This window comes from Periplaneta americana, chromosome 3 (assembly GCF_040183065.1).
Source record: "Periplaneta americana isolate PAMFEO1 chromosome 3, P.americana_PAMFEO1_priV1, whole genome shotgun sequence".
Lineage (NCBI taxonomy): Eukaryota > Metazoa > Arthropoda > Insecta > Blattodea > Blattidae > Periplaneta > Periplaneta americana.
In genome coordinates, this window is record NC_091119.1 from 110,744,869 (window position 1) to 110,758,920 (window position 14,052).

The 14,052-nt window shown below is 36.6% G+C and overlaps 1 protein-coding gene across 1 annotated transcript in view; it reads right to left on the reverse strand.

Annotated features, from left to right (window-relative positions):
* LOC138696378 (GRAM domain-containing protein 2B-like) overlaps positions 1-12,229 on the reverse strand; it is a 787,676-nt gene extending 775,447 nt beyond the window's left edge. The window contains exon 1 of the mRNA XM_069821266.1: positions 12,118-12,229. Coding sequence (XP_069677367.1) covers positions 12,118-12,148 — 31 coding nt within the window. The 5' untranslated portion in view covers positions 12,149-12,229. The remainder of the gene's footprint in view (positions 1-12,117) is intronic.
* Between the last annotated feature and the right edge of the window lie 1,823 nt (positions 12,230-14,052).

The following is a 14,052-nucleotide window of genomic DNA, read 5'->3' on the forward strand; positions in this document are numbered from 1 at the left end:
TAATAAAATTTCTGGTGCCACAATTATTACTTATTAACTTATTAATGGGGATGGTAAACAACATCGTCATAATCATCATCAGCATCATCATTATCAACAGCAATAATAGTAATAATAATAATAATAATAATAATAATAATAATAATAATAATAATAATAATAATAATAGAATTGTAACGCTTCTAAGCGAAGTAAAACATTCTTAAGCTGTAAATGTGTAGTAGAAGGGAAGAGAAAGCCTGATGGCCTTATCTCTACCAGGTTAAATAAATACATAAAAAATAAATAAATATTTTTAAATGTTCGTGCAATGAAAGATGATAAAGTTATAGTTCAATTCAACACTTTCATACACAATACTATTCGGTAGGAGAAAAGTTTTTCGGGCTATCAGGCCGTGTGTGTGACCAAACGTTTCGTTCACTGCTGCGGTGAACATCTTCAGTGGTGTGGAGTACGCCTACTGGTGCGGCTGGTTCTGCTGCTCGTGCCGTTGAACCGGCCGCACCAGTACTCTACACCACTGAAGATGTTCACTGCAGCAGTGAACGAAACGTTTGGTCACTCAACCAACGGACCACGGCCTGATAGCCCGAAAAACTTTTTTCCTATTGACGCCGACCGTGAAAGTCTACACTCGAATACTCTTCAAAATTGAAAACTGAAACATTTGGTTTGTGTTATCTAAAATACGATATTATGGAAACTCTACTGTGCAATCGTTCCAAATATTTGATTAGCACGTTTATGTGGTTTAAAGTATTTATATGGTGAACTTCAATTTAATTATAAATTACTGACATCAGCTGAAACAGACTTTGCATTCATTGATTGTTCGTTCATTGTTGGCTTTATCAAAACATTTACTAAATCACTGACACTTTGTAACTGAACTGCAGAACAGAGGTTAGAAAATGCCTTTTTCCTTGCCCTGCATTCTCGCACTCGTTCCAGTCTACTCTTTTTCGTTTTTGGCTCAGTTTTCGGCGGTTCATTTGCACGCTTTCTTTCACGCCAAGCTCTCGTTCGTTTCGACATATTTTCTAGCAAAAAACTTCCCACTTCACTCACTGGTTTCGATTACATGACGTCACAGAAGACACACTCCCCGACAGCAGCCCCATTCCCACTAATTTATACATTAATTTTTGTAAATTGTTGGAAAATTGCAAACATTAACTTTATTTATGAGCTAATATAGTAACATACACAATCCCGTAGCAATTCGACTTGTACTCTGTCCATAGAATTCTGTTGTGTTGTTGTTATTATTATTATTATTATTATTACTATTATTATTATTATTATTATTATTATTATTATTATTATTATTATTATTATTAAAAATCTTGATATGTGAACGAAAAGTTGCCTCGTACTAAATTTTCATTAGTTCAAATACTAGATACATGGATTTAGGCATATGAATGTGTACCAATGAGTTCTGAGTCAATGAATTAGTAGGTTTATATGTGATCCAGGTGGCCCGGGTTCAATTTCCGGCTAGGTCGTGGTAGAATTTGTTCTGGATAAAGCAGAAGTTGCAGAGGGTTTTTCTTGGGGTACTCTCGTTTCCTTATATCATTCCACCAACATTCTCAACCTTCCTCTCATTTCATCTATCATCTACAATAGTAAAAATAGGCTGGAGAGAAGTCTTGAGGGTAGTAAGAGTTCCCGATGCTGATAGAGAAAGGGCTTGTGATTCCGAGCCTCTGGGGATTAGAAGGCTACTCGTGTGCGAATGGGACCTTTAGAGGCTTAGGCAAGATGGCCCACCTTAGGCAGGATGGCCCAACTGTCAGCGTCGGATTCATGAATGTTACCCAGGCCACCTGTCGGATTTGGACAATCATCGCATACATAGGACGCACAATGGGCCAAAGGTTGCTGTATAAGGCCCTCATTCGCTCTGTCATTACCTATGCCGCACCCGCATGGGGGTTTGCGGCAGTGTCCCATCTCCGTAAACTCCAAGTTGTCCAAAACCAGGTGATTCGACTCATTACCCATCTCCCCCGAGTCGCCTCGAGAAGAAAGTTCCATGATGAACTAGAGTTGCCAACCATAGACGAGTTCATTGCTCGACTGGCTAGGAACCTGTATGCGGAAGCTCGTGCTAACCCCAACCCGCTCATATCTGGCCTCGGCCAGTATGATCCTAGGTTACGGCGTAGACACCAGACAGGTCCATTAGCTATACTATTGAGACAGGAGGACAGGGAGGCTGGCGTTACTCCCAGGTTTTGGTAGCTACGACTCAACTCCATGAGACTCCTTGGATAGTGCAACCGCTTTAAAATGACCTTGTCTTAACTGGGCTAAACAAAATCCCTCCATAACATTATCTACTTTTGTTGATCGATGGAAATCTAATAGAGCCAATTGGCTAGTATATATCCATCGATTCATAGAGTCATTCAACCTAAGAGCCAACTGGCTAGTCTCTGATATTGAGACAACTCATCCTGCCTAAGGTTTTTCCGTGGTTTTCCTAAGGCGCTAAGACAAATGTCGGGATGAGCCCTAAAAGAAATGGGCCACGGACCTGCACTCATATCCCCATGAATCTCCCTAATTAACAATTACATCTCTCCCCCCTCTTCGCAATTGAGCCATCATATAGCCAAATGGCTGGTCTCGAAATTGAGACAAATCAACAAGGCTCATGACCTCCTACATAATAGCCAAATTGGCTAGTCTCTTATATGAGACAACTCATCCTGCCTAAGGTATTCCGTGGTTTTCCTCAGGCGTAAGACAAATGTCGGGATGAGCCCTATAAGAAATGGGCCACGGACCTATATGCCCTTCCCCATATATTTTCCCAACTTTATTATAAATTATGTATGCCCTAGTTCAGATAATATTAATAGTCTATTAAACATACGAGGTCACTCAATAAGTCGCAAATTGAAAGGACAGGGACCTCAAATTGCAGCTTAGATTTCACGGCGCTTCTTCCGACGGCCTTCACCTGCTTTGTCATCGAACAACAGATGACAGCGTCTTGCCATCCTAACGGCAAACACCAGCCAACTCCTCCTCGCCCCGTTCCGTGATCAATTGATCAATCAGCCAAAGGTTGCCTAAATATACGAACTCGTATAGCGTCCAGCCCTCCTAAAGCTAAACAAATCCAAAGCCTATGAATGAATGAATGAATGAATGTTACAAGAAATAATAAATACATAGCAAAGTGATAAAGATAAATTAATAAACCCAAATTAAAATATTAAAAAAAACAATATTTCTCAACATAAAATGTGCGTACTTGTAACGCCACAAAATTCTGCCAAACATTTGTCTTGTAACGCAATAAGAGAAATGGTCCATCTTTTGCTGCATCATGAGAACGTATATTTCAATCTCAATCTATATTTTGCATCAGAGCGTGTCTTTGTTTCACGAGGATGAGTCATGACGTCACAAGGCTCTTGTAATTGAAAACAAGCTGTCGATTGTGTGTAAACATTCTGAAGAACAGAGCAATGCTGCCAACGTGACGAGTTATAAAGGTGTTGACGAGTTGATGATATAATCGAAAAGAGAAGACAGGATTAAAAGCATTACAGATTCGGAGTCGCCGGATATTTCGAAACTATGAAGGATTTATTGGAGGAATATTGGAGCGAGCCGTGGGTATTGAGACGGACGTAATAATTGATAGGAAGGGTTTGGGCAGAGCAGGAAAATAGCTATGTGGGTTCCTTCCGTAGCCTGGCAGACATTCAAACAGTACTTCAATTCCTGCCGCATACGACTGAGAACAGAAGTAATAGCTTCTCTGATCATCTCTTTTAAATGGTTAATGTCATTAATGGATGCTGTACATCCTAAAAGTCCAGAGGAATGAAATCCGGAGATCGTGATAGTCATCGGATCTATCCGCCCATTCCGATCCATTTCTGTGGAAAAATATCATTTAGGAATTTCCGAATTACGCCAAAAAAAATCTGCGCTATATCAAGGATACACCGGTCCGTAGAACATGTCACCCAGTTTCGGGGATAAAACTACATTATCTATTGAATTAGCAAATTGACCTATTTTTAATGACAGTGACGGTGACAATTGTGGTGATCATGGCGATGGCTCCTGTGATGGTACATGATGATGGTAGTGATAGTTATGATGATATATTCCAGTGGTCGTCAGCACTCGCTGAAATGGGTAAAGAGTAAGCGGAGCCGTCCCGTGTGCCCCGTCGTGCAGCAGGAAGAAGTAGAGAGCATACCTGCTAGCAGCTACGAATACACCATCGTGCAGTGTGTTCTCCGCGGGTAAGAGACGCTAGCCACAGGCTGCTCTGAGCTGATGATTTTCTCATAATGAGTAGCTTAATATCAAAGGCGAAAATCTGACCTTCAGATGAAATTTAGATAATGTGGATTCTTATATATTTTTTCATGCTTTTTTCAATTATGGTGAAACTATATACAAACTCTAACACTACATTTATAAAAATAAATTGTTTAAAAATATTACAAAGAACACTGTGAAACAAAAAATGCCTCTAGATCAAAACTATGGTCACGACAGATGTCCGTCTTTGATATTAAACTACTCAATATATTCTAATGAGTATCTCCTCAATATATATAAACGGATTCAGTATCCAGTATCATAATTGTTTTGCGTTTTTTCAGGAAATACTAAAAAAGCTGTTGTTTAAAATTGTGCAAAATTAATTGCATGTCCACAAAAGCAAACTCAGTATTCATCGTATCATACGATACATAGGCCTACCTAAATTTTCCACGAGTTTTTAATGCACTGTAATGAATGAAATTTCTTTTTGTCACTTCATAAAAAAGTAAAAAAGTAAATCCATGGCGCTACAGCCCTGAAGGGCCAAGTCCGACCACCGGCTGCTGGCCTCACGTTCATATGCCGAAGCAGAGGTGGACGATCATCCAACCAGAATGGAGGTATCGTGTGGTTAGCACGATGATCCCAACAGCCGTTATAGCTGGTTTGCTGAACCGGATTTTCGCTACCTATCGTAGCTCCCCAAGTGCATCACGATGCTTCATATCGACCAGAAATTAAGTTTCCTTATAAATCCGTCGATTTTATCTATCACTGTTATTGTGTTATCATCTTGGCCATGCAAGTGTTTATATATTAGAAAAATATATCAGCAAGGTAGGCTAGTCTAAGAAGGCAAAGAGAATTGTAAAATAGGTTTGCATGATCCGATTTATCGTCTTTCAGGTACCGGTAACGACTGGTTTTGAGTAAAATTATCGTTGTTTTTATCTCTCTCTTTTACGGTGGAGAGGTCCGAAGGCTTAAACCGCAGCACAACTCATTGTGCTTACCACTCCTATTCTATGAATGATAGACTACTTGTAACGGAAACGGTCGCGCTCTTGTACAAGTACAGCACGCTTCACTGTGAATTTAACCCTGGCTACAATATGGATGATGATTATGATGATGATATTATTATTGTTATTATTGTTATTATTATATTATTATTATTATTATTATTATTATTATTATTATTATTATTATTATTATTATATGTGAATTGATGTCGAAATGAGTCTGAGGTCCAATGCCGAAAGTTACCCAGCAATTCTGCTTCAATTGATTAAGGGAAACCCCGGAAAAACCGCCAACCAGGTAACTTGCTCCAGCCAATGTTGTTATTTTTTTATTTTACAGGGGTGTGCTTTTTTCGAATGTGGTTAAGTACCAGCACTATAATGGGAGATCTCAAAGGAATATCTCGCCCGAAAGTGGGTCGTGCCTTCAAAACGTTTGGGAACCACTGCTCCACAGAGCATTTTTAGATAGCGAACTTTGGGTCTGCGAAGTCAAATCAAGAATAATTACGAGCTTAAACATGTATATCACTATCGCTTACTCTTTTCTACATTATCTACATTTATTATTTACATTTACTTACACTTGTCACTTACATTTATTTACAATTTTTATTTACACTGATTACATTTTTAAATTATTTTCATGTCATTTACAAATATGAGTTAACAAGGTACTGTACCTACTTTGATTAACAACTCTTCGAATGGTATGAAAGAGTCCGTTGTTGACTCATGCCATGTTTTGTAATGTGACAGTACGATAGACAACTACCTTGTGGACGACAGGTGAACAAACAAAACATGATGGATTGCTTACATGTGCATAATAGATGTACGCGAGTAAATATAAATAATAAATGTAAATTTTAATGTAAATGCTCAATTTAAATAAAGTAATGAATGTAACTTACTTACTAAATGTTGGTGGCCGTCATTTCGAGTACCTCTTCTGAGGTACAAAATGGTAAGTTGTTAGCTCAAATTTGTAAATTATATGAAAATACATTTTAAAATGTAAATAAATGTAGGTCTAAATAGTAATGTAAATAAATGTAATTAATAATTTTAAATGCCTATAATATAAATAATAAATATAGGTAATATTAAAAACGGTAAATGATAGCGATCTCCTTGAGCTGACTTCGCAGACCCCAAACCTCTCTCAAAATGTTCTGTAAAGCATCTCCTACACCCTGTTTAATTTTTGCACACTTCTGCTGAATCATCATATATTATATTATGTCATGTCATGTCATGTCATGTTATGTCATGTTATAAATATTGTATTTGTTTTCTGGATCCTTGTGGTCACCCTAATTGAAGGGCAGATGGTTTTATTTTATGAATTCGATATATATTAATATACCATAGTAATGTATTTGGATTTAATTCCTCTCACGTTTTTGAATTACCATATTGCATGTTCAGGGTCGTATCTACGTATGAACAACCAAGTAGTGTGTGAGTGAGAGTCGTGCATTAACGGTTACGAAAAATAGAAATTATATATTATATTGCTATTAAACGCCTGGCGCTGTAGTCAGTATGCAAAGCTCTCCCGTCTCTTGGAGTATCTCAGGTTCGGTTTAACGAATATTCGAGTTGTTTCTCACTCTTTGTGGGTGGACGGCAATGACAGACTACATTGAGCCATGCATGGGTTCCAAAAGCCCCTGCAAGGACGCGATTATCATCGTATAGGCCTACTATTTAATTGATAATTCTTCTTCTCTCATCCATCCATTCATCTATCCATCCACTCATTGATTCATTCATCCATGTATTCATTGATTGATTCATTGACAGATTCATTCATTCATTCATTCATTCATTCAGGAGTCCACACCTGTGGAGTAACGGTTAGCGCGTCTGGCCGCGAAACCAGATGGCCCGGTCGAGGCAAATTACCTGGTTGAGGTTTTTCCGGGGTTTTCCCTCAACCCAATATGAGCAAATGTTGAATAACTTTCGGTGCTGGACCTCGGAAACATTTCACCGGCATTATCACCTTCATCTCATTCAGACACTAAATAACCTAAGATGTTGATACAGCGTCGTAAAATAACCTATTTAAAAAAATCATTCAGGAATTACAGTTGGTATTGTCAAGAGCAAAACATAGCTTCTTTAAAATTATTTGTTGATGAAATAATGCATCTACTTAGAGTAATTAAAAGGCGTTAACAACTCGTGTTTTAGTGGCATCCATTTTTAGTTTTAAATGTAAACGTTACAATAAAATGTATGCACTTATTTTCTCTTCTATCTAGTAAGTAATTGTAATTTATTCTATTCTTGCATTTCTTTACACATCAGATTTCATACTATGCATTACACTTATTTCCTTTGTTGTTACCGGTGCCCATTTGTCCATGTACATGTTATGAAAATAAGTGTAATTGTGCAATAAATTATAGGTTTATATTAGGAAAATGCATATTTTTAATTATATGTGGTAAATTTTCTTCAGTTGATACTCGTTTGTGGACTCAGAAAATGTGAGTGTTCTATCTAGCATGCAAAACATCAGGGACAACCGGTTGAAATTCGAACATTCGGTCCGATGATCTACCTTGACCGGTCGAATGAAAACCGGTCGTAAGCCCTATTCTACAGCTCTCTAGTGTGAGTAGTCAGTACAATGGATTTTAGAAAATAAATTTACCTCCATCCCTAGTTGCTCCTATTGGATAACCTGCCGCAAGCTTAGCAATCTTCTCGAGTTTAACAGTCATTTCTTGTTTTCGTTTGTCGTTGGAACAGTTTTATTGTTTCTCAGCCATGACAGGATAAGTAAAATCAGTTAGAACTGTCATCCGTACAAATTGAGAGTAACTAACCAAACAAAGAAATCCCAATTTTCCCAAAATGGAGATATATATCAGCTGTTTTTCTTGTCTTTTCCCTCCTACAGATTATAACGGATATGGTACCTGATCTAAGTTACAAGTACAAGTGAAATGTAGTAGGAACCCATCACGAACTGAATGTATGTTGTGCTTTATTGGATCATAAAAGCTACTCTTCGTATGGCAAGGTCACAAAAATAATCACACGTGTAACCCTCATATCAAATGTTCCTCCCATAAAAAAAACTTTGAATTCAATTACAGTTCGTCAGAGAAAATAAATTAAAATACACTACTCATTATTGGAACACTGGTATAATTTTTATACAGAACTAAATTCATTCAAGATGATTAGTTAAATATTAAATACAACAAAATTAAAATTATAAAAAAGTAACGTCTATCATTACGTTTTAGTTGTTTTCAAAAAGTCACTATAACGGATTTATACCTCAATCTCACGATAAATAAGGGAAATGTTGTAAAATGCCATAAAATATTGCCGTTATGTACGGCAGCAACATCATTCATAAATTTATTACGACTAATTCATCACTTGACACGAACTATAACAAGGATGATATAGTATAGGCCGTCGTTATAGCGTCCCGATGTGGCTCACAGCTGGGAGATACGAGGATCTGTTCTTGGATAGAACATTAAACATTAAAATAGGCCACTGTCTGTTTCGAAATCTACCAACTTAGTAAATGAACAGTAGAGGGAAAACTTACTAAAAAGAATATTCTAATCTCCATTAAAAATAAAACTCCTTTGTGTCTAGAAATAGGACAGTGCCACAATTTTCGTCACCAAAATAGCCACAACAGGTAGTGTATTCCAGAACAGTATTTACCATAGCGGGCAACGCGTAGCCCTAGAATAAATCTTGATTTCGCCGAAATACTTGAATCTAGCTAGGCAGAAAAAAATATGGTTAGTAACTTCGTATGATGAATAAATATTGATAATAATGACATTATTTTATTTATATCTGAAAACGAGAGAAAACTTAACAATCTCAAAACAAATTGACGGCGATTCACAACCAAGGCTCACTTTTTATCATTTCACGTGAAAATATAGCATCGAAACAAAGAATGCGTAATAAAGTGACTGAGACGTCGATTAATAACATCAAAGTATCTAAAAAGTAATAAGAATTTCTTTGCTACAAGAGAAGAATGTTTAACTTTGAAAATACGACCCTTAAATCCCCATGGAAACGAGTCCACGTGTTATATCGATAATGATGTCCTGTTTATTGAAACCCGAACGCAGAAGAAAGCTGCGGCAATTGAAGTCAAAAGAATAATAATGGTTATGCATTTATTTGTCATGATTTCATAAGAAAATGTAATATCGAAATGAAGAATACGTAATAGTCATTCAAAAGTCGGTTAATAACAGCAAAAATTCTAAAAACATGGACATGTCTTTGCTACAAGAAAGGAATGTTCGACCTAAAAACATAATACACAGAAACGAATCCGTAGCCTACATTTTATCAATAGCAGTTTATTTTGTTGAATTATGAACGCGAAAGAAACCCATGATAACTAAGAATAAATTAATAATATTTATCCATCTACATGTCGTAATTTTATAAGAACATACAGCCTAGCATCGAATTAAGGGTATAGGCACAGCTTACAGCAGTAAAATATTGGAAATATTCAACATTTTTTCCTCCATTACTGTATCTCGTACAATAATGAAAATTAATATGTGTATAACACTATTCTTCTGCTGTATGAAAAAAAAATATTTTTACGATTTAAAAAAAATTATTTACATTCTTTTTTCAAAATTCAGTTCACTGTGCAGTAATGAAGCGTTTTCCACATAACTCAAAACTATCCAACATTCTATGATGAAATTTCTTGTGTGTATTAATGCATGTCATATCTACAATATGATGCAAGATCACTTCTCTATCTTTGATAGATTGTCTGATAAAAAACAAATTAATTTTACAAAATGGTCAAATATCAGTATTTTCTTCTAACACAAAATAAAAAAAACATTATTAAGGAATGTAGTTGAATGAACATGATATTGTAAACATGAGTTTCAGCAATAAAATAAAGAGAGAGAACGTGGAAAAGTTAAAAATTTTATGAGTTATGAGGGAAAAGCTTCATCACTGCACAGTGAACTGCACATTTTGAATTTTGAAAAAAAAAAATATATATATATATAAATATTTTTTCATATAGCAGAAGGACAGTGTTTTACACATACCAATTTTCATTTGTGTACAAGATACAATAATGTAGAAAAAAAGTTGAATATTTCCAAAAATTTAATGCTGCAAGCTGTACCTAACTCCTTAAAAATATATATAATATGCTCTGACGTCGTCAGTTAAAAATATCAAAAAATCTAAAATTATGAGCATTTCCTTCCTGCAAGGAGGAAATGTTTTTTAACCTTGAAATACATAGAAACGAACCTACATGTTATAAGGCAATGTCAATGGGGAAATGAGAGAAGAAACATTTAAAAACTACCTACTCGAAAATGCGTCCTTGGAAGGAAATTTGGGACTAAGAAAAACTGAATATACGAGCGCCAAGCTATATGTCATCTTATCGATATCGCTACTACATTAATTTAGCCACCGGCCAGTCGGATAAGGTGATTGCCTGCCGGTCTGAAGTTGCTCTCGGACGCGGGTTCGATCCCCGCTTGGGCTGATTACCTGATTGGGTTTTTTTCCGAGGTTTTCCCCAACAGTAAAGTGAATGCCAGGTAATCTATGGCGAATCCTCTGCCTCATCTCGCCAAGTACCATCTCGCTATCACCAATCTCATCGACGCTACATAACCTCCTAGTTGATACAGCGTCGTTAAATAACCAACTAAAAAAACATTAATTTGTTGAAATGTTATCGTACGAGAAAACTGTGGCAATACAAAACCGATGAATAACAGTAATTCTTCATTCATCTGTTACAGCCTAATTTTATAAGGCAAATATTATAATTAACTCATAGCATCGAATTAAAAAAAAACACGCACTATAGTCACTCAGACGTCTCTTAACAAATATTTTAGAAATATCAAAGAGGAAAATGAAATAATGTATGACATTAACAAACAACACTTAAATCTTCATGGAATAAATCCATGTGTTATTAATACGTACCTAATATTCATTTCTTAATTTCTGAAACGCGATTGTACGAAGAAAGCTATGGCAAAAAGATGTCTAAAATAGATTATAGTCCTCTTGTATGATAATTCAAAACAAATTAATAACAGTAATTTGTGCAGTTATTTCTTATAATTTAATAACAAAATACGAAATCGAAAGAAAAATTACGTAATACAGTCATTCAGACGTCGGTTAATAACGTAAAAAATTAAAAAAATATTAAAATCTCTCTGCTAAAAGGAAATAGTTTTAAACCTGATACAGCACTTAAATCTCCATGACAACGAATCCACATGCACTTCGTATGATGAATGAATATTAACAAAATTAATGTAACCCAAACCCGGAAGAAAACTATGGCAATGAAAAGAAAATAATGAATACTTATTTGTTATCTAATTTCGTAATTAAATATAGAATCGAAATAATAGACACTGTAATAAGTCACTCACTGCCAGCCGTCAATTAATCATGTCAAATATTATAGAAATTTTAACCTATCTTTGCTACAAGAAAGGATATCTAACCTTACAATGAAATACTCAGAATCTTGAATCGAATCCACATAATAAAATTAGACATTGGCACATTAACAAGATCTTGTCACAACCTTGTAACCAATAGCAACGACAACAATATGACACCTGCGCACTCACAAAAAACCTCTCTTTCTGCCGCAATATCATGACCCGGCAGTCCGCAGTCTCGAACCTTGACTCCCCACGAGGGATCCGCATCGAAACGCACGCAATACCTTGTCAAATCTCCTCACCTGCCTGGTCAGCCGTTGTGGGCTCCTCCATCTCTCGTGTCCCGCCGTGGTTGACTGTCGCACTCTCGCACCTATGAGACACAGGCGAGTAAATGTTTGTACAGATGCTGCCATATTAACACCGGCAGCGACAGTGGCGTGCCTGTCGTGTTTACATCACACTGCAGTGGCGTCCATCCCACGCTTTAAATGCCTGCAGTGGCGTGGATCACCTCACGTGTGACATCTGCAGTGGCGTTTAACCTTCATTTACAACAAACAGCAATTTGCGCATTTTCCTATACAAACGCACTACATTCTTATAATGATTTCATCACACGTGTGATATCTGGTTTCGTTTTATCCATTTTAAAATAAAACTGCAGTGTCGCACTTTCTTGCATCTACGTGCATCTTTCATCATATGTGACATATTTTATTTTAATACATTTATTTGTCCACACCTGTGGAGTAACTGTTAGCGCGTCTGGCCGCGAAATCAGGTGGCTCGGGTTCGATTCCCGGTTGGGTCAAGTTACCTGGTTGAGGTTTTTTCCGGGGTTTTCCCCCAACCCAATATGAGCAAATGCTGGGTATGGAATACTTTCGGTGCTGGACCCCGGACTCATTTCACCGGCATTATCACCTTCATCTCATTCGTACGCTAAATAACCTAAGATGTTGATAAAGAGTCGTAAAATAACCCACTAAAATAAAAAATACATTTATTTATAGTCGCCGTAACTGCCAGATCGTTATGCAACTTGTCAACAATATGCCTATTCTTACAGTGGATTGCTGCCATCTATCGAGCTGTTTGAGAACTATTTACAGTCAGTAAATAAATTGCTATCTAGCGAAACATTATCTGTATAATCCGACATATACCATTTGAAATAACCACATTCCTTGTGATTTTTATACCGAGGAATCTACTGACAGGCCTCGGGATTTGAGCCCGGTATCTCCCACTCAGTCATCTTGCTCACTGATGATGTGACATCTTAGATAGCGTTTTATCTGTTTTGTACAAAACTTCAGGTTAGCACTTTCCTGTATAAACAATGACACGTACCCAAGCGCAAAATTCTTACAGTGGCGTACGTCATGTGTGGTATAATCGACAATGCCATAGGCTTATTATCCATAATTGTATAAAATTGCAGTGCGTACTTTTCTGTATAAATGGCGTATTATCCTAAAACTGCGGTGAGAACTTTCCTATACAGGGTGTTTCAAATGATGGTAAAAAATTTAGGAGTGAGAAGTAAAAACAGAGAAAAGCAAAAAAGTTCCTGTAAACATGAATTCGCAAATTTTAAGAGATAATGCCCTTTTGTGCTAGTTGGGGCCCGCTGAATACTAAGTACTAATTCCAACAAAATGACAATTTTATTAATTTATCAATCATGAGACAGTAAAATTAGTAATTTTGGCTTCAACACCACAGAAATGTGATTTAAACATACACAAAAGAAACTTTTTTGTTTGAACAACAGGAAAGTTTATGGATAAACATGGTATAGTACAGTATGAACATGCTAAAGAATTTAACAGCAGGCATTCAAAATGCTGACCATGCACTTGAATGCACCTGTCTAGTCTTCAGTGGCGTGCGGTGCAATTTTATATCAGGGCAGCAATAATACAAATTTGTATATGTATAGTACAAAACTAATAGCAGCCAACTCACCTAAATACATTCGAAGGCCAAAGCAATTTTCCTCTGTTTAGCAGCAAAATCATCGATGATCTGGGCACAGAAGTTCTCATTGCTGTGAATGGTTTCCAGTAATTTCTTCTCTGTAGAATATTAATAAAATAACGAATCCGCCTCAACCAGAACAGGCGCTCTGCTTCTTTGCCTTCCATGTACTGCACGCCACTGCTAGTCTTTTCCGCAAAAATCCGCGAATGCAATCGAGCAATCCTGGGTAATTCTTCATTTGCATCTCC